General features: G+C 37.6%; 1 protein-coding gene and 1 long non-coding RNA gene across 5 annotated transcripts in view; one reads left to right on the top strand and one right to left on the bottom strand.

Annotated features, from left to right (window-relative positions):
* Window positions 1–24014, top strand: part of LOC135322265 (uncharacterized) — a 132170-nt gene that overhangs the window by 92392 nt on the left and 15764 nt on the right. The window lies entirely within an intron of this gene.
* The window catches only part of PIP5K1B (phosphatidylinositol-4-phosphate 5-kinase type 1 beta), a 283518-nt gene continuing 280264 nt past the window's right edge, over window positions 20761–24014 (bottom strand). For all 3 annotated transcript variants that reach the window (XM_031449831.2, XM_064490259.1, XM_010999784.3), the window contains exon 15: window positions 20761–21501. In XM_031449831.2, the coding sequence (XP_031305691.1) occupies window positions 21499–21501 (3 nt within the window). In that variant the 3' untranslated portion in view covers window positions 20761–21498. The remainder of the gene's footprint in view (window positions 21502–24014) is intronic.

Here is a 24014-nt window from a genome sequence, read left to right as displayed (position 1 = left end):
CCTCTTAGATCCCTCCCAAGGGTACAGGTCCTGACCTGATGCTTTTTTTCCCCATCCTACCTAGTCACATGGGAATCTTTCTTGCAGACTTGGTTTCTCGCAGGAGTTCTGCCCGTTTCCAGTTAGTTTCCATGAGAATTGTTCCACATGTAGATGTATTTTTGATGTGTTTCTGGGGGAAGGTGAGCTCCGTATCCTCTTAGTTGCCATCTTGATCTTTCTGCCTGAGAGTTTCTTCATCTTTGACTTTTGGCAATTTAGTTATAATGTGTCTTGCTACAGCTCTACTCAGGTTCAACCTATTTGGACAGGGCTTGTACAGCTCACTGGGGACCAAATTAGGGAAGATTGTGCATTGAAACCCCTGGCCAGATGAGGTTTTGTTCTGCAGACAAGGAGTGCCATGGGCTGTGCTTTCTGTTCACGTGCCACTGTAAGCAGGGCTGTTGGATGGGCTACGCACCTTCCCATGTGCTCTGATTAGGTTACCTGATCCAGTGAGCTGAGAAGGCTGTGTTCAGCAATGGGCAGGCCTATGGATTAGTTTCCATGCCTCCACAAGGTGGGGCTAACAGCTTCAAGGCAGCAAGGCTCTTTGTAGTTTTGACTCAAGAGGATCTGTGCCCCAAGTTTCCTGCCTGAATAGGGCCTCTTGCTGTGCTCTGAAGACTCGATTCTCCCTTGAAGAAGAACATCAGCTCTGCCTGCCATACTCTTTTCTCAGGCATTACTGGGCAACGCAGCCTCTGGGTGTTCTTGCCAACCTTTTTGGTCAGATGGGACTAGGAGCTATGTGCAGCAATAGGCAGGGCTTTGACTCAGCTGCTCTGCATGAGTAGGGGCAGACTAGGCTCCAGGGTTGGCAAAGCCTGAATCAAAGCCTCTTTGTTTGAGGACCTGAATCAGCCAGGCCTGTTTCCCACTGAATTCCCTTGTCAGACTGACTACCATCTTAGTTCTCCAGTTGAGCACAGCAGCTGGCTGGGACTAGGACTTGAGCATTGCAGGTAGGAACTGAGTTTGCCAAGATCTGAGTGCTGGTTGTTGCAAGCTCTGCCTCCTTCTCCATCATAATGAGATTCCCAGTGGTCAGGCCCCTAAGATTTCCCTATAATACCTGTGGAGTGAGACCATAGTGAGGGCTTCCAAGAAATGACCCACAACACTGGGGAAACCAGATGTCCATCCTGAGCTTTCTTTTCACAGTGGCTTGGGGGGAGATCTCTTGGTATGGTGTGCATTGGCCTGGGGAAGGGGCTGCTCTTCTTCCCTCTAATGTAGTTCGTTTTGGTCTCTGTGGTGTAGGGGTTGTTTCAGCCTCACTTCTGTATTGTTGAATTCTCTTAGTAGTGTTTGGTCCATGAATAGTTGTTAGGTGTTCTTCTTCAAGGGTGAGTGGAGTCAGGAACAACATATGTCACTATCTTGGTGATGTCACTCTCCAAGATCTATCTTATTTATTAGTACATGCCTTTATTGCTGTAAACTTTCCCCTTAGAACTGTTTTTGAAACATTCCATAGATTTGAAATGTTGCATCTCCATTTTCATTCATTTTGAGGTATTTTTTTGATTTCCCTTTTGATTTCTTCTTTGACCCATTTGTTGTTCAGGACTAGATTTTCTACCTGTCCTCTTGTTGATTTCTAATTTCATAGTATTGTGTTCAGAGAAAGTACTTAGTATAATTTCAGTGTTCTTAAACTTACTGAAACTTGTTTTATGTCCTTTCATGTGATCTATTCTGGTGAATATTCAGTGTGCACTTGAGAAGAATGTGTATTTTGCAGCTGTTGGATGGGATGTTCTGTACAGGTCTGTTAGGTTTATTTGGTGTAATACATGGCTTAAATCCATTGTTTCTATGTTGATTTTTTGTCAGGATGATCTATCCATTGCTGAAAGTGGGGTATTGAATTCCCCTACTAGTACTGTATTGTTATCTATTTCTTTCTTCAGGTCTGTTAGCATTTACTTAATATATTTATGTGCTCCCATTTTGGTTGTGTATATATTTATCATTGTTGTATTATCTTGATGAATTGATCCCTTTATCATTATACAGTGACCTTCATGGTCTCTTTATTTTTGGATAAAAGTCTATTTTGTCTGATATAAGTATAGTGTCCCCATTTTCTTTTGGTTTCCACTTGTATGGAATATCTTTGTTCATCCCTTCACTTTGAGCCTGAGTGTTGTCTTAAAAGCTGAAGTGAGTCTCTTGTAGGCAGTATATAGTTGGGTCTTGTTTTCTTCTAAGTCCATTTAGCTATCTGTGCCTTTTGATTGGTGAATTCAACTCCATTTACATTTAGAGTAATTACTGAGATGTAAGGATTTACTAATGCTATCTTATTGATTGCATTCTGATTGTTTTGTATTTCTGTTATTTTTTTCCCCTCTGTTTCTGCCTACCTTTGTAAATTGGTGACTTTCCATGATGGTATGCACCTTCCCCCTGCCCTGCAACCTCCTTTTCCTTTTGTGAATCTACTCTAGATTTTTGCTTTTGTGGTTATTATGAGGCTTATATAAAACATTTCATAGATAAAACAGTTCATTTTCTGTTGATAGCAGTTTATCTTTGACTTCCCCTTTTATATTTTTGATGTCATGGTTACCTCTTTTTATGTGTGTTCATTAACCAGTTATGATAGGTATATTTATTTTTAATACTCTTTTCTAAGAGGTTAACATTTTCAATTAAATGGTTAACAATCCTATTATAAAATTAAGAGTTTTCTAAATCTGATTATATGTTTTCACCTTTGTCAATGTGTTGTATACTTTCCTTTTTTAATTTCAGTGATGGCTGTCTTTTCATTTCAGCCTCAAGAACTCCCTCAGCATTTCTTGCAAGGCAGTTCTAGTGGTGAACTCCCTCAGCTTTTGTTTGAGTGGGAGTCTATTTCTCCTTCATATCTGAGGGGTAACTTTGCCAAATAGAATATTCTTGGTTGGCAATTTTTTTCTTTCAATATTCTTTGTATATGTTATTTTATTCTCTCAGGAGACTTCTGCTGTAAGATTTCTGCTGAGAAATTCATTGATAGCCTAATGGAGTTTCTTTGTGGGTTTTGCTGTTTTTTTTTTCCCTGGCTGCCGTTAGGATTCTTTCTTTATCTTTGATTTTTGACAGTTTCATTAAAATGTGTCTTGGAGAAGGTCTTTGGCATTGGAATTACTGGGTGGTCTGTTAGCTGCCTGAACTTGTGTGTCCAAATCTTCCCTCAGGTTTGCGAAGTTCTCAGCTATTACTTCTTTACATAAGCTTTTATACCCTTCTTGCTCTTTTCTTCTTCTGGAACCCCAGTTATTCTGATTTTTTTTTTCTGTGATGGATTCCCATAGATTATGTAAGCTTTTTTCAGTGTTTTATATTCTTTTTTCCTTGTTTGTTCTATTATTTCAACATTCTTATCCTCTAAGTCACTTACTCTGTTTTCCATCTGCTCTACTCTACTACAGATGCTCTCTATTTGCACTTGTATCTCATTTATTGAATTCTTCAACTCCAGGATTTGTGTTTTGTTCTTTTTAGATTTCTTATCTCCTTGGTGAAGAATTCACTTTGATCTTTTTTGGGTAGGGGAGGGGGATTTCATTGAGTTGTTGTCCTGAGGTTTCTTGTAACTCACTGAGTTTCTTAAAACAGCTATTTGGAATTCCTTAACAGCTAGATGATATTTTGCACCTTTGAACTTGGTTGTTGGAGAATTATTGATATCTTTGAGGATGAAACATTTCCTTGATATTTTATGTTACTTGTAGTTTTACATTGCTATTTTCATATTCGTAGTAACAGTCACCTCCCTAAGTTTTTATTGATTTCTTTCAGATGGGGTGCTGTTCATTGGTTTTGCTATACCTGGGGTTTCCTCAGCTTTTGAATGAGCTACTCTTCTTGCTCACTCATGTAGCAGAATTCTTAAGCTTTTACGTCTTTCCTTGTTAGAATTCATCAGGCTGGCTGCTGGAAACCTCTATTTAGTTTTCCAGGAGGTGGCACTATAGCTCCAGCTTGTGTTTTCTCCCTAGCGCACAGACCCTGATCCATTTTTCTGAGAGCACTCAGATTATTGGAGTGCTCTCACTGCCACACTCAGGAACATGCCTAAGGATCTGACCACAGAGTGGGTGAAGGTATAGGGTTAGCACTTAGAGTTTTGTGGGGGCTCATGGACCAAGTGGAGATATCTTCAGGAGGGGATGTTCCCAGAGTTTATAGGTGGACTTCATGCTGAGTTCTGAAGCAGCAGCAGGAACTGTGTCTCCTTGACGTTCTTCTGTTTCTTACTCTTTGTGCTCGCTCACTTTGGTCGTTGAGGTCCCGCCTCAGTAATCTGGGTACTACTAGAGAGAAATGGGTTTCCCCACCCATGACCCACACAACTGGGGTAGCTGGGCATTCACTGAGCAGTTTCCACCTCCTTCATGGGAGAGGTCACTACTACTGCCAGTTATCCTTGTATAATGTTGCCCTTGCAGAGAGGAATCTGACAGAGGTCCCCCTCTCTACTGTGTCCAAATTTATAGCCTTCCCACTCCAACAGTGTGCTGGACTCTCTCCTTGGGCAGGCTGGATTTCTACAAATTCTTTTGCCTGTGGGAATCCCAGGTCGGTGTACTATGGGTATTTTCCCCCCACCACAGTGAGAGAGGATGGGGCAGGTTCGCTGATGCCACAGCCTTTATTGAGATCATTCTGCCTATTTTTGGATGCACCAGTGGGTGAGAGTCCTCCTAGGTCCTTGACATATGGTAGGTACTGTGTCCCACACCTGCCACTGAGACACGTTTGTTCAAGGATGGATAACTAATTAGTTACTTAAGAACGGAGGAATATCTTATGCTGCCATGATGGTGATGTTACCCCCAGAAACTTTTATATTTGATGTAGTCCCATTTGTTTTTATTGACTTTGCTTTTGATGTGCAACCCAAAAAAAATCTTTGCCAAGATTGATGTCAAGAAGCTTACCACCTATGTTTTCTTCTAGGGGTTTTAGGTCTTATGTTTAAATCTTTAATTCATTTTGAGTTGATGTTTGTGTATGGTGTAAGAGAGTGGTCCAGTTTCATTCTTTTGCATATGGATGTACAGTTTTCCCAAAACCATTTATTGAAGAGACTATCTTTTCCCCATTGTATATATTCTTAGTTCCTTTGTCATATGTTAATTCATCATATATATGTAGATTTATGCCTGGGCTCTCTATTTTGTTCCATTGATCTATGTGTCTATGCAAATACTGTACTTTTTTTTAAATGGGAAAAATACTGTATCTTTATTCTTATTAATCTGTATTTGAAATTTGGCATCTCTTTCTATTATGCATGTGAGCATCATGCCACAGTAGTGTTGGTAATACCTGTTACTTTAACAAACATCACAGATTTTCATATCTTGTTATAGACTTGCAGATATATTAAAAAATATTTTACTTCACAATAAAATGTTTGAAAAAATTCATTTACACTCATCCTTGCTTTAAAATTACAGTAATTTTTTGACCCATCAGTAGATCTTACTTAATACATGGATGATGAAGCACATATATTAATATCCCATATTTGGGTTTTTATGATGAATGATAACTGAATGTCAGTATCATTGGTTTTCTTTGTAATCCTATATGTTATATTTTATACATCTATACATCATTTTGAGAAAGACTTCCAGACTGCCAGCGCATGCCATGGCAAAGCAAGGTTAAGAACTGCTTTTGTTTCAGAGGACTTATGAACCCTTTGGTAATCCATTCCCTGTCTACCTCTCTCTTTTTAAAAAAAAAAAAACAAAAAACAGCTTTATTGTGGTATAATTTCTGTACCATAAACTATACGTATTTCAGATGTACAATTTGATGAATTTTGATAGCTTTATACACCTGTGAAACCACCAACATAATCAAGATACCAACATTTACATCACTCCCCAAGAGGTGCAAATTTTGAACCCCCGATTTATCCCTTTCCAATCCCTTTACCCCCTGGTAAAATTAAGTTTGCTCTCAATGTGAGTCTGTTTCTGTTTTGTAAATAATTTCATTTGTGTCTTTTTCAGATTTCACGTATAAGTGATACGATATTTTTCTTTCTCTTTCTGGCTTTACTTAGAATGACGATCTCCAGGTCCATCCACGTTGCTGTTAAATGGCATTATTTTATTCATTTTTATGGCTGTGTAGTATTCCATTGTGTGTGTATGTGTGTGTATGTATGTGTATATATATGTATATGTGTGTGTGTATCTCTCTCTATCTGTATCACAACTTCTTTATCCAGTCATCTGTCAATGGATGCTTAGGTTGTTTCCATGTCTTGGCTATTGTAAATAGCACTGCTGTGAACATTGAAGTGCATATGTCACTTCAAATTATATTTTTCTCTCGATATATGTCCAGGAGTGGGATTGCTGGATCTATTTTTAGTTTTTTGAAGAACCTCCATGCTGTCCTCCATAGTAGCTGCACCAATTTACATTCCCATCAACAGTATAGGAGGGTTCATCTTTCTCCACACCGTCTCCAGCATTTATTGTTTGTGGACTTTTGAATGATGGCCATTCTGACTGGTCGGAGGTGATATCTTATTGTAGTTTTGATTTGCATTTCTCTAACAATTAGCAATGTTGAGCATCTTTTCATGTGCTTGTTGGCCATCTGGATGTCTTCTTTGGAGAGATGTTTATTTAGGTCTTCTGCCTATTTTTTGTTTGGGTTGCTTTTTTTTTTCAAATATTAAATTGTATGAGCTGTTTGTATATTTTAGACATTAGTCCTTTGTTGGCCACATCATTTGCAACTATTCTCCAATTTCATAGGTTGTCTTTTCGTTTTATTGGTGATATCCTTAGCTGTGTAAAAGCTTTTAAGTTTAATTAGGTCCCATTTATTTTTGCTTTTATTTCCATTACTTTATGAGCTTGTTAAAAAAAAATAGTGTTGTGATTTATGTCAGTGTTCTGCCTATGTTTTCCTCTAGGAGTTTTATAGTATCTCATCTTACATTTAGGTCTTTAATCTATTTTGAGTTTATTTTTGTATATGGTGTTAGAGAATGTTCTAATCTCATTCTTGTACAGGTAACTGTCCAGTTTTCCCAGCACCACTTATTGCAAGAATAGACTGTCTTTTCTCCATTGTATATTCTTGCCTCCTTTGTCACAGATTAATTGTCCCTAAGTGCGAGGGTTTATTTCTGAACTTCATATCTCGTTCCACTGATCTTTGTGTCTGTTTAGTGTTAGTACCATTCTGTTTTCATTACTGTAGCTTTGCAGTCTAGTCTGAAGTCAGGGAGCATGATTCCCCCAGCTCCATTCTCCTTTAAGATTGTTTTGGCTATTCAGGGTCTTTTCTATTTCCATACAAGTTTAAATATTTTTCATTCCAGCTCTGTGAAAAATGTCATTGGTAATGTGATAGGGATTGCATTGAATCTATATATTGCCTTCGGTAGTTTGGCCATTTTAACATTATTGATTCTTCCAACCCAAGAACATGGTATATATCTTTCCATCTGTTTACGTCTTCAGTTTCTTTCATCAGTGTCTTATAGTCTTGGGAGTACAGGTGCTTTGCCTCCTTGCGTAGGTTTATTCCTAGGTATTTTATTCTTTTGTTGCTAAGGTAAATGGGATTGTTCCCTTAATTTCTTTTTCTGCTATTTTGTTGTTAGTGTATAGAAATGTAACTGATTTCTGTATATAAATTTTGTGTCCTGCAACTTTACCAAATTCATTGGTGAGCTCTAGTAGTTTTCTGGTAGCTTCTTTAGGGTTTTCTATGTATAGTATCATGTCATCCACAGTGACAGTTTTACTTCCTTTTTTCCAGTGTGGATTCCCTTTCTACTGCTGTGGGTATGACTTTCAAAACTATGTTGAATAAAAGTGGTGAGAGTGGGCATCCTTGTCTGGTTCCTGATCTTAGAGGAAATGCTTTCAGCTTTTCACTATTGAGTATGATGTTAGCTGTGGTTTTTGTCATATATGGCCTTTATTATGTTGAGGTATGTTCCATCTATGCCCACTTTCTGGAGAGTTTTTATCATAAATGGATGTTGAATTTTATCAAAAGCTTTTTCTGCAGCTATTGAGATGATCATATTTTTTTTTTTATTCTTCAATTTGTTAATGTGGTGTATCATATTTATTGATCTGTGGATATTGAAAAATCCTTGCATTCTTGGGATAAATCCCACTTGATCATGGTATTGATTCTTTTAATGCATTGTTGGAGTCAATTTGCTAGTATTTTGCTGAGGATTTTTGCATCTATATTCATAAGTGATATTGGCCTGTAATTTTCTTTTTTTGTGATACCTTTGTCTGGTTTTGGTATCAGGGTGATGGTGGCCTCATAGAATGAGTTTGGAAGTGTTCTTTCCTCTGCAACTTTTTGGAATAGTTTCAGGAGGATAGGTATTAACTTTTCTCTAAGTGGTAGAATTTTCCTGTGAAGCCATCTGGTTGTGGATTTTTTTTTTTTTAAAAATTACTGATTCAATTTGAGTACTGGTAATTGGTCTATTCATATTTTCTTTCTTCCTGATTGATTGTGGCAAATTGTACCTTTCTATGAAATTGTCCATTTCTTCTACATTGTCCTTTTTGTTGGTGTATGGTTGCTCTTAGTAGCTTCTTATGATTTCTTGTATTTCTGTGATGGTTGCAATTTCTCCTTTTTCATTTCTGATTGTATTAATTTGGGCCCTCTTTTTGCTTAATGAGTCTGACTACAGGTTTATCAATTTTGTTTATCTTTTCAAAGAACTAGCTTTTAGTTTCATTGATCTTTTCTGTTGTTTTTTAAATCTCTATTTCATTTATTTTTAACCTAATCTTAGTTATTTCTTTCCTTTTACTAACTTTGGGTTTTGTTTTTTCTTTAGGTGTAAGGTTGGTTTGTTTATTTGAGCTTTTCCTTGTTTCCTGAGGTAAGCTTGTATCACTATAAACTTACCTCTTAGAACTGGTTTGCTGTGTCTGAGAGGTTTGGATCATTGTGTTTTTGTTTTCATTAGCCTTGAAGTATTTTTTGATTTCCTCTTTTATTTCTTCTGTGATCCATTGGTTGTTTAGTGGCATATTGTTTACCATCCACATGTTTGCAGTTTTTTCTTGTAGTTGATTTCTGACCTCATAATGTGGTCAGAAAAGATGCTTGGTATGATTTCAACTTTCTTAAATCTACCAAGGCTTGCTTTGTGGGTCAGCATGTGATCAATTCTGGAGAATGTTCCATGTGCACTTGAGAAGATTGTGTATTCTGCTGCTTTTGGATGGAATGCTCTATAAATATCAATTAAGTCCTTCTAGTCTAATGTGTCATTTAGGGCCTGTATTTCCTTATTGATTTTCTGTCTGGATGATCTATCTATTGATGTAAGTGGGGTGTTAAGTTCCCCCACTATTATTGTGTTATTGTCAATTTCTTCTTTTATGTCTGTTAACAGTTGCCTTATATATTGAGGTGCTCCTATATTGGGTGCATATATATTTACAACTGTTTTATCTTCTTGGATTGAACCCTTGAGTATTGTGTAGTGTCCTTTGTCTCTTGTAAACGTCTTTATTTTAAAATGTATCTAATCTAAGTATAGCTACTCCAGCCTTCTTTTGTTTTTTGTTTGCATGGAATATCTTTTTCTATCCTCTCACTTTTAGCCTGTATTTGTCTCTAGCTCTGAAGTGGGTCTCTTATAGACGGCATATATATGGGTCTTATTTTTGTATCCATTTAGCCAGTCTATATATTTTGGTTGGAGTGTTTAATCCATTTACATTTAATGTAATTATAGATACATATGTTCTTATTGTCATTTTGTTAATTGTTTTGGTTTTTTTTAATAGGACTTTTTGTTGTTGTTGTAGTTCTCTTGTGGTTTGATGATGATAAAGTTACTTTGCTTTGTGGTTACTGTAAGGTTTTGGTATAGACGTCTATACACACACACATACACACACACACACACACATGATTGTTTTAAGTTGCTGATCTGTTAATTTTAAATGCATTTTAGATAACTTGCATTTGTACCCTCCTCCATTCATGATTACTTTTCCTGTTACTAGTTGTGGCCTTTTCTTTTCATGTAGAGAAGTTCCATTTATCGTAAAGCTGGTTTGGTGGTGCTAAATTCTTTGGCTTTTGTATATCTGTGAAGCTTTTGATTTCTCCATCAAATGTGAACAAGAGCCTTCCTGAATAGAGTATTCTTGGTCGTAAGTTTTTCCCTTTCATCACTTTAAATATATTGTATGATTCCCTTCTGTCCTGTAGAGTTTCTGCTGAAAAATCAGCTTATAACCTTATGGGAGTTCCCTTGTATGTTATTTGTTGCTTTTCTCCTGCTGATTTTAATATTGTCTCCTTATCTTTAATTTTTGTCAATTTGATGACTGTGTGCCTCTGTGTGTTCCTCTTTGGGTTAGTCCTGTGTGGAACTCTGCTTCCTGGACTTGGGTGACTATTTCTTTTCCCAAGTTAGGGAAGTTTTTAGCTATTATCTCTTTAAATAGTTTCTCAAGTCTTTTATCTTTCTCTTCTTTTTCTGGGACCCTTATAATGCAAATATTAGTGTGCTTCATGTTGTCCTAGAGGTCTCTTAAACTATCCTCATTTCTTTTCATTCTTTTCTCATTTTTCTGTTCTGTGGTAGTGATTTCCACTGATCTGTTTTTCTGTTCCATGGTAGTGATTTCCACTGATCTGACCATTCTTCTGCTTCATTTAGTCTATTCTTGGCTTCTTCTAGTGCATTATTCATTTCATTAATTGTATTCCTCAACTATGTTTGAGTATTCTTTATATTTTCTAACTCTTTGCTAAAAACTTCACTCTGTGCATATATTGTCCTCCCAAGTTCTCTGAACATCTTCATAATCATTACTTTAAACTCTTTCTTGCATAGATTGGCTATCTTCTTATCACTTATTTCTTCCTCTGGATTCTATTTTGTGTCTTTGGCTGGAACATATTCCTCTGCTACCTCATATTGTCTATATTTCTGTTTGTATTTTTAGGTAGGTTAATTATGTTTCTCAACCTTGGAGAAGTGGCCCTCTGTAGGAGATGTTGTATATGTCCCAGTAGTGCACTTCTCTCTTGTCACCCAAAGGCCAGGGTCCACCTGGTCCCAGGGTAGAATCTGGATTGCATTTGTGGACTCCTTACACAAGCTTTGGGATTCTTTACTCAAGCTTTTCTTAATTCTGGTGTCTGCCCCCTGGTGGGTGAGGCTGGAAGAGTGGCTTGTGCAGGTTTTCTAGCAGGAGGAGTTGGTGTCTGACCACTGCTGAATGGAGCTTAGTCCTGGCCCTTTGGTGGGTAGAGCTGTATCTAGGGATGTGTCTAGAGGTAGCTGTGGGCTCAGGAAGTCTGCTGATGGGTGGGGCTGTGTTCCCACACAGTATGTTATTTGGCCTGAGGCTTCCCAGCACTTAAACCTGCAGGCTATTGGGTCAGGTCTTGGAGCTAATGACCCAAGCAAGACGGCAGCCTCCCGGAAAGCTCATGTAGATGAACATTCCCCAAATGTCCACCACCAGCTTTTATGTCCCCAGGGTGAGCCACAGCCATCCCCTGCCTCCCAGGAGACCTTCAAAAACCAGCAGGCAGATCTGGCCCACGTTCCTATGAAATCACTGCCTCTGCCCTTGGACCCAGCACATGTGAGATTCTGTGTACACCTGCCAAGAGAGTGAGGTCTCTGTTTCTCCAAGACCCAAGGGGCTCCAGGAGTTAAGCCCCTCTGGCCTTTAAAACCAGATGTTTTCTGGGGTATCCTCCTCCCAATGCTGGAACCCTGGGCTGGGGAGCCTGACTTGGGGCTTAGAACTCTCACTCCTGTGGGAGGACCTCTGCAACTTAATTTTTTAAAATTAATTAATTAATTTTTAATAGACTTCATTCTTTTAGAGAAGTTTCAGGTTCACAACCAAATTGAGCAGAAAATACAGAGTTTGCACATAGCCCTCCCCACCCACACATATATATTCCCTTACCCTCAACATCCCTCATCAGTGTGGCATGTTTGGTACAATCGATGAACCAACATGGGCACATTGTTATCAACCAAAGTCCATAGTTTACATTAGGGTTCACTCTTGATGTTGTACATTCTATGGGTTTTGACAAATGCATAATGACGTGTAGCCACCACTATAGTATCATACAGAATAATTTCATTGCTCTAAAAGTCCCTTGTGCTCCATCTATTCATTGCTCCTTCCCTCTCTCTCCTCAAACCCCTGGAAACATGATCTTTTTATTGTTTCTGTAGCTTTGACTTTTCTAGAATGTCATTTGGTTGGAATTGTACAGTTTGTAGCCTTTTCAGACTGGCTTCTTTCATTTAGTAATACGTCTTCTAAGTTTCTTCTGTATGACTTAATTATTCTTCTGCTTGTGGGTTGCCCACTTGAGGGTATGGAGTCTGATCATATTCTGAGCACACCCCTCCTACCGTCCTGCTGTGGTCCCCTCTTTATGTTTCCAGTTGGAGAAGATCTTTTTTGCTAGGTTCCAGTCTTTTTTTCCTGATGGTTGTTTAGCAGTGAGTTGTGGTTCTGTTGTAGTCATGAGGAAAGGTGAGCTCATGGTCCTCCTACTCCACCATCTTGACTGGAAATATACTGTTTTGATTACCATAGCTTTGTAATAAAGTTTGAAATCAGGAAGTGTGATGACTCCAGCTTTGTTCTTCTTTCTCAAGGTTGCTTTGGCTATTTGGGGTCCTTTGTGGTTCCATACAAATTTTAGGATTGTTTATTTTATTTCTATAAAAAAATGCCATTCAAATTTTGATAGGGATTGCATTGTCTCTGTAGATTGCACTGGATAGTATGGACATTTTTAACAATATTCTTTGAATACGTGAGTATATCTTTCCATTTGTATATTCTTCAGTTTTTAAAATCAATGTCTTATAGTTTTCAGTGTACAAATCTTTAATCTTCTTTGCTAAATTTATTCCTAGGTATTTAATTCTTTTTGATGCAATTGTAGATGGCATTGCTTTATTTGTTTTTCTTATAGTTCCTTGTTAGTGTGTAGAAATGCAACTGATATTAATATATCGTTTTTGTACCTTGCTACCTTCCTGCATTCATAACATTGTTTTGTTGTTGTTGTTGGAGTTGTTAGGGTTTTCTACATATGATATTATATCATCTGCTAACAGTGACAGTTTTACTTCTTCATTTCCAGTTTAGATGCCTTTTATTTCTTTTTCTTGCCTAATTGCTCTGGCTAGGACTCATAATACTATGTTGAATAAAAGAAGTGAGAATGGGCCTTCTTGTTCCTCATCTTAGAGAAAAAGCTTTCAGCTTTTTACTATTGAATATGTCAACTTTGGGCTTGTCATATGTGATCTTTATTGTGTTGAGATAACCTGTTGGAGGAGGCTGTCATGAAGACATGACTACTGGTTGACCTGTGAGCTGGACCCGGGCAGTTGGAGGCTCCTTATCTCCTCCCCCATTCTTGGAATGTACATTCTTCCCATTGTTTCTGCTCTAGGAGCCATTTCAAGGATGTAGCCTTAAGAGAGTAATGGGTTGTTGAGATCATCTGGATTGTATACAAGACTGAACCTCTTTAAATCTTGTATATAAATTTTTAAGATTCTGGCATGCAGGTACAGAGATCTACTCATCTTGTGGATGCCCAAGACAAGCCTAGTATGTAAGTTCCCTTGCTTATTAAAACTGCCACCTACCAATCTGGAGTGGTTGGTCTCTTTGGTTTCTCCTTAACCTTTGTGTATGGGGGCCAGTTTTGAATTTTACCTGGGGAACTCCTGAGGTTACAAACCAACAGTAACTTCCCTCTTTATTCACTTTGTTGAGAGCTCTTATCATAAATGGATGGTGAATTTTTTCAAATCCTTTTTCTGCATCTGTTGAGATGATCATATGGTTTTTATCCTTTAGTTTGTTAATGTGTATTACACTGATTTGTGGATATTGAACCATTCTTGTATCATGGGGATAAATCCCACCTGATCATGGTGTATGATCCTTTTAATATATTATTGAATTAGGTTTGCTAATATTTTGTTGACATTTTTTGCTCTATGTTCATCAGGGATATTGGCCTGTAATATTCTTGTAGAGTTCTTGTCTGGTTTTGGTATCAGGGTAAAGCTGGCATCATCAAATAAATTTGAAAGTGTTGCCTCCTCTTTTATATATTTGGTAGCATTTCAGAAGGATTCATATCAATTCTTCTTTAAGTGTTTGGTCAGATTCACCAGTGAAACCACCTGGTCCTAGATTTTGGGTGGTTTTTTGGATAGTGATTGAATCTCCTTCTAGTAATTGGTCTATTGCGAATTTCTGTTTCTTCAAGATTCAGTCTTGGTAGGTTATAGGTTTCTAGGAATTTATTAATTTCTTCTAGGTTGTCTAATTTGTTGGCATACAGTTGTCATACTAGTCTCTTATGATCCTTCACATTTCTGTGGTATCAGTTGTAACATCTCTTTAATTTCTAATTTTATTTTATTTTTGACTTTCTCTTGGAAAGCTGAGCTAAAGCCTTTTTTATTTGTATTTTCAAAGAACCAGCTGTTGGTTTCATTGATCTTTTCTGTTGCCTTTCTGGTCTCTATTTCATTCATTTTTGTTCTGATCTTTATTATTGCCTTCCTACTACTAACTTTGGCCTTAGTTTTCAATTTTCTAGTTTTTTAAGGTGTAAAGTTAGGTTGCTTGATCCTTCTTGTTTCTTTTTTTTCATTGAAGTATAGTTGGTTTACAAGTTGTGTTAGTTTCTGGTGTACAGCAAAGTGATTCAGTTAAATATATATGTATGTATATATTTTCATATTCTTTTCCATTATAAGTTATTATAAGTTATTGAATATAGTTCCCTGTGTTATACAGTAGGACCTTATTGTTTATTTTATATATAGTAGTTTGTATCTGCTAATCTCAAACTCCTAATTTATTTCTTAATGTAGGCATTTATCACTAAGAGTTTCTTTCTTAGAACTGCTTTTGCTGCAGGCCTTAAGATTTGGTATGTTGTATTTTCATTTGCCTCAAGATTTGATTTCTTATTAATTCTTCTTTGACTCATTGGTTGTTTAGGAGCATGTTGTTCAGTCTCCATGTATTTGAGAATTTTTCCAGTTTTCTTCTTGTAATGGACTTCTACTTTCATACCTTTATGGTCAGAAAAAATGCATGACATTTTTTCATTCTTCTTAAAATTATTGACTTGTTCTATGATGTAACATACGATCTATCCTGGAGAATATTCCATGCACATTTGAGGAAAATGTATATTTTGCTGCTTTTGCATAGAATGATCTGAAAATATCAAGTCCATCTGGTCTTATGTGTAGTTTTAGTCCATGTTTCCTTACTGATCTTCTGTCTGAATGCTCTATCCATCGATGAAAGTGAGGTGTTGAATTCCTCTACTATTATTGTATTGCTGGCTATTTCCCCCTTTAGGTCTAATGATATTTTCTTTATATATTTAGGTGGTCCTATTTTGGATGCATAAATAGTTACAAGTGTTATATTCTCTTGTTGGATTGACCCCTTTATCATCACATGATGACCTTGTCTCTATTACAATCTTTATCTTAAAGTCCGTGGTTTTCCTGATATAAGTATAACTACCCCAGGTTTCTTTCCATTTCCATTTGTATGGAATATATTTTTTGATCCTTTCACTTTCAGTCTGTGTGTCCTTAGAGCTGAAGTGAGTCTCTTACAGGCAGTGTAGAGTTGGTTGTTTTTTTTTTTTTAAATCCATTCAGCCATTCTTTCTCTTTTGTTTGAGAAATATGGCCATTTACACTTAAAGTAATTATTGATAGATATGGACTTACTGCTATTGAAGAAATTGTTTTCTGGCTATTTTGTATTTCCTTTGTTTCTTTCTTCTGCTCTCGTCCTTTGTGATTTAATGATTTTCTGTAGTGGTATGCTTAGATTCCTTTTTCTTTATCATTTGTGTATCTACTGTAGGTTTTTGCTTTGTGGTTACCATGAGGCTTATGTAGAACATCTTAGAGTTTTAATAGTCTATTTTAAGCTGTATATTTTTAAATTAACTAGCTAAATTAAAAAAGATCACACACAGTAAAATTGAATTTTTTTCTTTTGGTGAAAAATTTTATGAATTTTAACATGTGTGTAGTTTAGTGTAACCACCACCACAATCAAGATGGGAACAGTTCTATTCCCTCCCCACAAATTTCCTCATGCTGCCCACTTCTTAGTTGGCAATCACTGACCTGTCATTTTGCCTTTTCCAGAATGTCATATAAATGGATTCATACAGTAAGTGACCTTTAGAATCTAACTTCTTTCCCTCAGTATAATGCCTTTTAGATTCAGCCATATTTTTGAGTGTGTCAGTAGTTCCTTCTATTGCTGTGTATCATTTCAAGGTATAAATGAGCCACAATTAGTTTATCTAGTCACTCACTGTGGGACATTTGGGTTGTTTTCAATTTTGGGTGATTGTTAATAAAGCTGTTATAAACATCTATGTACAAGTGTTTATGCAAATGTAAGTTTTAAATTTTCTAAGGTAAATACCAGCAGTTGAATTTCTGGGTCATATGATAAGGATATTTTTAACTTTTAAGAAATTGACAAATTTTTTCATTGAGGCTGTACCATTTTGCATTCCCAATAGCAAAGTATGAGAGTTAGAATTGCTTTGCATTCTTACTAGCACTTGGTATTGTCAGTTATAAAAATTTAGCCATTTTAATATCTGTAGTGCAGTATGTCATTACACTTTTGATTTGCATTTCCTTAATGACTAATGATGTTGAACATTTTTCTTGTTCTTATTTGCTAGCCATATATTTTCTTTGAAGTGTCTGTTTAAATCTTTTGCCCATTTCCCTTTTCAGTTTAAAAACATTTTTAAGAATATTAAACTTACAGTAAATTGGCAAAGATAGAACAGTTTTTGTATACTATTTACTCAGCTTATCTTAAAGTTAAAATCTTAAGTAAATATGGCTACTTTGTCCAAACCAAGAGACTAACCTTTATATAACACTATTAACTAAATTCCAGACTTCATTCAGACTTCATGAATTTTTTTTTTTTTTCTGTTAATGTACTTCCCCACTCCTATCCCTTTTACTCTTGCTCCAGGATCAAATCCAGGATACCTTGAGTTAATTTTCTGTCCTCCTTTTATAAATCTTTTGGGTATCTTCACCTCTTGAGGAAGTTGTGTCTAGAGCCATCTGACCTACTCTAATCTGGAGTGATTGACTTCTAGATCTCTTCCAGTGCCATGCTGGGATTTCCCTTTACTTTCATTGTGGGGATTCCTTTCATCTCCCTCTTGGGTTGGATCTCTTGTTTTCTGGATCCTATGGCTTTCTCTTTCATGGCTTTTATTTTTCTTGGTTTACTATCTCATTTTGGTAAAACATCTTTTTGGAATTTCTAGATAAAGGGAAGATGTAAAATGATTTTTGCACAGATAATTTTATTCTACCCTCTCTTTTATAGTTTCCCAGGGTGTGATGATTTTATGTATCAACTTGGCTAGGTAGAGCATTGATCAAACATTAATGTAGGTATTGCTGTGAAAATATTTTGTAGATGTAGTTAAGATCTTTAATCAGTTGACTTCAAAGGATATATACACTTGATAATATGGGTGGACTTCATCCAATCAAATAAAGGCCTTATAGCAAAAACTGAAGTTTCCTGGAAAAGAAGAAATTCTGCCTCAGGATTGCACTATCAATCCATGTCTGAGTTTCCAGTCTGCCAACCTGCCCTATGAGTTTTAGAATTGCCTTTCCCCACAGTTGTGAGCCAGTTTCTTAAAATAAATCTGTCATCTATGCCTATGTCTCTCCTATTTCTCTAGAGAACCTTGACTAATACACAGGGTATAGAATTATAGGTTAGAAATCAATTTCTCTAGAATTTTGAAGGCAGAGTTCTAGAGTTCTAGCTTCCAGTGTGCTGTTGAGAGATTTGATTCAATTCTGAGCCTTGAGCCTTTATATAAAATTAGTTCTCTGAAAGCTTGTAGAATCTTGTCATCATTCTTGGTGGTCTGAAATTGCCTGGTCAGGTTCATTTTCATCCATTTTGCTGGGTACTCAGAGTCCCTTTCAATCTGGAAACTCATGTCTTTAAGTTCTGGGAAATTTTCTTGACTTTTTTGTTTGAGGGTTTCCTTACATCCATTGTCTCTATTTTCTCTTTCTGGAAGTCCTATTATTTGGATTTTGGATCTAGTGGAATGGTCTTCAAGTTTGCTTATTCTTTTTCTCCTACTTTTAATCTCTTTGGGATATCTCCTCAGCCTTATCTCCTAATCACTCTTAGTTCTGAGTTTCCACCATCATGCTTTTAATTTCCAAGAGCTCTTTAAGGTTTTTAGAATGTTCATTTTTGTAATGGCATACTGACCATATTTCATGGATGCCATGTAATTTATTATCTTTGAAGATGTATGGTAATTTTTGTTTTGAAGTTTACTTCTTTTAGTCCCTTTTTACCCCAGCGGCAATCTTCTGTTGGGATACTTGTCTCATTTTAGAGCATTTCCTTAGATGTCTTGTGATCCTTGGTTGGCTGTTCATTGAATGGGGACTAAACGCTGTGAGCACTTGATGGGGGGCAGGGTATAGCTAAGTTTCACTCTAGGGTTCCCTGGCTGTCAGTCATTGGGGGAATCTTCAATGTTATTATCTTTAAACTTCCCCCTTGGTAATGTAACTTTATAATTTGTGGTAAAAAGTGGAACATTTTTGAGAGTGAAAGTATGTACTGTTATTAAACCTGAGTGTCAGGCATAAACTCAAACAATCCTAGGCAAATTAGAGGATGGTCATTAATTTCCCAGTAGTGGTATTTTTTGAGAGAAAATTCTTCCACACGCAGTATGGGTACTAGAAGTCAAGTTGTCTGCCTTTAGGAGAGGAGTGGAGGAAGAAGTCTGGGGATCTCATCATTCATGTATCAAAGTGCCCCATGTTGGAAGCTACCCAAATGTCAATCAGCAACAGAGTAGAAAATTGTGGAATAATCATACAATGGAATACCACTCAGCGCTGAAAAAGAATGAGCTTTCACTGTACACAATGAAATGAATGGATCTCATATAGTGTTGAATACCACCACCAAAAGCAAAGAGTACATACTCTATGATTCCATTTATATGAAGTTTGAGAACTTGTAAAACAAAAAAAATCCATGATGACAGAAGTAGTAACAATGGTTATCTTTGAGGCATTGATAGGGAGGCATCAATCCCACCAATGGCATTGATGGGGATGGGGCATGAAAGAGCCTTGTAGGTTAGCTGGAAATAGTCTATCTCTTGTTTTAGGTGATGGTAACAAGGGTGTATATATATGTAAAAATTCACTGAAGTGTACAATTAATAGTTGTGTACTCTATTCTATGTAAGTTATACTTCAATTATTAAAAAAAGGTACAAAGGTTAGGGTATTACACGACAGGTGTGATGATTATAGGCTGGCCAAGGGTGATGGTGGTAGAAGTAGAGGGTGGGGATCATAGACAGCTTCATAGCATTGAAACAGCATTTGAGTTAAGCCTTAAAATAGTGGTTCTTAACAGTTTTTGGGTCAAAGTCCCTGTGAAGTTGATGGAAATTATAGCCTGTCTTTTCATAAAAAAAGTGCCTCCATATACACAAAGGCATACCCAACTTGTGTGTATTATTTCATGGCCCTATTAATACCCATTCATCTAGGACCCTCTTAAGGAATCAGTGGGTCCTGGGCTTAAGGACCCTTGCATAGATAAATGGGTGGATTCACTAATGGGAGGGGAAGAGTGGGATTCCAGCTACATAAACCCCTGTGGTAAGAAGAGCATCTACTAGCACATGGGTACTAGAGAGAGGCAGAGAATCCCCCACAGTCCACGTCAGTAAAATTCCCCATTGTCAGCCCATCCCAGGATAGAGTCCCAGCACCAACTCTGCAGGTAAAATTACTACTTAGACTGAGTAACCATGGCTCTAGGCTACATTTACAAAAGTTAATACCATGTTGTGTACAGGAGTCAGCTTGCTTTAACTTGAAGTAGTTTACACTGAGCATCTTACTCATCGGGAACATATTTTTGCTTTCTAATGATTTTTTTCTGCAGTATATGATTGTGCAGCTGCTTGAGACACTAATGAGATGGTAGAGGTGAATTAACTGCTTAATATATCCATTGCCCCTCTCTGCTGAGTCTATGCCTATGTGAAAAGTGTACTTCTCAGCCCTTTGACGTCAGACTTTTCAGTGGCATTTGGTTTGGCCAGTGAAATGTGAGCAGACGTTCTGGAAACTGTATTTCAGCAGAAGCTTTATGAGCTCCCATGGTTCCACTATCACTTTTTTCTTTCTGCCGTAAGACTGGCATGTCCTAGAAAGGGGTTGCTCTGGATCCCCTATCCAGAGATGGGGGATTGTTTGTTACCACAACATAACACGGTGAAAGCTGGTAACACACCAAGACATCTGGGAAAGTCTCTTGAACAAGTTGAGCAGAATCTGCCATTGAGTCTTTCCTCAGGGCCTGGAGAATTTTCTCTCAGTTTTTATCTATCATGAGAGTCAGTTTATTTAGGTTTCCAGAATATGTAAAAATGAGGAGTATCTAAGTTACTTATTTTTTTCAATTAAAAAAATTTTTGGTGGGGGGAAGTTACTTCTTTTTTATTTATAAATGAAAGGAATATAAAGACCATAAACCATTAGAATTAATGTACTACCACACCTGAGAACAAAATATTTTATTTCTCTCAATAAAACTATAGTTTACAATAGTATTTACTAAATAAATTATATAATTTCTCTTTTACAAGCAATAAACTAAATCACAAATATTTCAAAGACAATGTATGTACACGACATAAGGCCTTTTATAAATAGCTTTGCTTTTCTCATTTCACTAGTAAACAGTGAAAAAATCTTTATAGAAGCTAGTATTCTATAAAGTGTATACAGGTCTGTTACACTGATCTTTATATGAAACCAATTTAAACTTAATGACATGGGCTATGATTATAACTTTGCAAAAAAGAACAATTTATTTGCCATTTTGCATGAGTGGATTTTTAAAAAATATATAAGCAGATTACATATGTTGTTTATATATAATCACTGGATGCATGCAAAATGAAACAATGTAAGTGTCAATAGGAAAATAGCACTTCCAAGTCCAAAAAGGTGATTGGCAATGGTGTAGAAAGCAGCTTAAATAGAGTTCATGCAGTTCTTCACAGTTCGGCAAGCAACAGCAAATGATAGAAGAGTTGGTATTTTTCACATCACATCTGCTGATCCGCCTCTTGACCAAGCATCCCCTGACATCTTGCAAACTCCCAAGTCCAGCTGATAATGACTGTGTGTAGTGGGGCTCAGTCAGGTTCTTTTGGGTAATTCTGGAGTGGATAAACTTCTCTTCCACAACTGTTCATGTCTCATCCATCTGCTTAGGTGGTCATCATTTTCACTTACTGGGTGAAAAAGAAAGCAAATGTAAGATTAAGTTTTTGGCAACAATTTATAATGGCGCCTCATGAGTGGGAGCACAAGTTCATTACTTCTCCCAGTGACTCGTGGCTGGGAAACGTGCATGCAGAAGTGGGAGTGCATTAGGCTTGGGATCGATTCTGCTGCAGTGATGAGCATATGCTTCTCTGGTGGACCTGCAACATGTAAGTTACACCAAAGTAACTGTAGTTCCTACCACATCACAGCACGTGCTAGGAAACAGTGCTGGCTAAGACACACTCCTGCCCTCCAAGTGTATAGGGCTTTGGGGGTGTGCTGTGGTATTCCAGGCCTGAAGCCAATCAGAGCAACCTGAGCACGGTCTGGAACTTGTGAATGCTGTGTTCATTTTCAAACACTATCCCTGTGGCTGGGGAGTAAAAATTAGGTCCAGCAAATATTTAACCTAAAATGGGAGCCATTTAAGTTCAGCGGCAGTTAATTCAACCTCTGACAGAGGTACCAAGACATACACAGGGAAGCGCTACCATGTTCAGACAGACACAGTAACTTGAATCTATTGATGCTCTAATTATTACAGCTACAGGACATTATGCAAGTTACTTAACCATCTTTGCATCTTATTTATCTGTAAAGTGGGAGTAATCCTACTTTATAAGGCATAAACTTTTCTGTGGGGAAATAGTGTCTGTGTATGTGTGTACATAGACACACATACACAATATACACAAATTATATACATATCATGTAGTGCCTGGTATATGTCAGTGCCTCCAAAATAGTTTTTAAGAAGGTTGCAGGTGGGAGCACAAAATTCTGTGGCCTCACACATTCATTTGGTGGCTGAAAAACTTGAGTCAAAAGTTGGAAATAACTGAAAATTACGGGAAAAAAAAACTATGTCAAAGAGGATTCTGTTGAAAAGCGAGTATTTTCATCATGTAATCTGAGCCTCTTGTGAGTTGTAATTTTAATTAATGTACTGTTTTGTTTCCGAGTTGCTCCTTCTTATTAATCTAAATTGGAAAGGTCTGCCTGCTTAAATGTACAACATGCTCACATTGTTCCTCAAATGATCTTTCAGAAATAGGGTGACGATGGGTGGTGGGAGCGGCAGCAGTGGGCAAAGAGGAAGCTGCCCCTGTTCTCAGGGTAGGTGTCTGTAATAGGCTCATTTTGATAACTCTGTGTGGCACATGTCAACTCGTCACATAAAAATCCCACATAAAACTATAAGGTCCTTCTTAATGCAATCTGAACCCTGCTTTCTTAAAAACTCCAAAAGGAGATGACGGTTCTGCTCTTCTTGTCCAGTAGATCGCAGCTGAAGCTCTGTGTCTGGTTTCTAGCACCAGACTCTGAAAGGGACATTGACTAATCTGAGCCCTGCCTGGAAAGATCCCTCAGTGAAGGGCACCAAACCCAAGACCCATGAACTTGGCTAAAGACCTGGGCTTGGGTCTAGAAAACAGGAGATGTAGAGACAGGGCGTAATGGTTGTCTTTGAATAGCTGCAGGCTCGCCCTGGGGAAGAAAGGGTTAGGGACTAGGTTAGTCGAGCCCCAGGACACCTCAACAGTAGCTGCGAGGCTGGCCAAGACCCTCAGGCTGGGGATTGGAATATCGGAACCTGTGAGGTGAGTGAGCAAAGGGGTAAAGGCTTCACCCTCTCTGCCTCCCCCATCAGGCATCCTGAGCCTCCTGCCCTCCTCTCCCGCAGCACAGGAGCCCAGCCAGCCATCTTGCTGAGACCCAAGGGGTGAGACTCCATGGCTCCAAGACCAGACTTGGGACAAATGTGTAGAAGCCAGTTTTGGTTCGATGTGGAAATTTTTTCTAACCAGAGTAGAGAAATGAGTGGTCACGGAAGGAGGGGCAGTTGCTGTCAGTGAGGAGTGGAGGTGAGGCAGGGGCCTTGGATGCGTGGCAGCTAGTTGTGTGAGGGCCATGTCACATGATCACCACACTCTGTTACAAGATCCTATTAAATACTATGGGTAAATTTATACCACCAAATAACTCAGAATATTGAAAATAGTTCCTGTCACATAAACCACTATCTCAAAAGAAATGTAATAGTGGCATTTCTCATAAAACTGGTTAAATTTATAAGTCAGTAAAAAATCAAACTAGGTATTATAATCTCCTTAGTATTAAAAAAAATGAGTCATTTCCAGCTCTGGTCATAAAAAATCCTTTATAGTCACTAAGTATTTTTCTTTTTTTAAACTGAGGATGTTGTAGAAGTTTCTATAAACTTTGTTTAACACCCACTCTCACCCCCAGGGTAACAAGAATGTCAAAGTTGGGTGGGAACTGCCACTTCTGTATTCATGTTGTAATGTAATCCTGGGATGGCACAGTTGGTTATCTGCAAGTGTCCATTTTTGTGCTGATTTATAACCCTAACAGAATGAGGTGGCCTGGCAGGCCATTAAGTCTTTTGTGGGATCTGAAAGCACAATGTATCTCTTGTAAACTGGCCACAGTGTGGCGGCTGCAGAAGGCAATTTCA

Source organism: Camelus dromedarius, chromosome 10 (genome assembly GCF_036321535.1).
Source record: "Camelus dromedarius isolate mCamDro1 chromosome 10, mCamDro1.pat, whole genome shotgun sequence".
NCBI classification, from domain to species: Eukaryota; Metazoa; Chordata; class Mammalia; order Artiodactyla; family Camelidae; genus Camelus; species Camelus dromedarius.
This window is presented reverse-complemented; position numbering and strand designations above follow the sequence as displayed.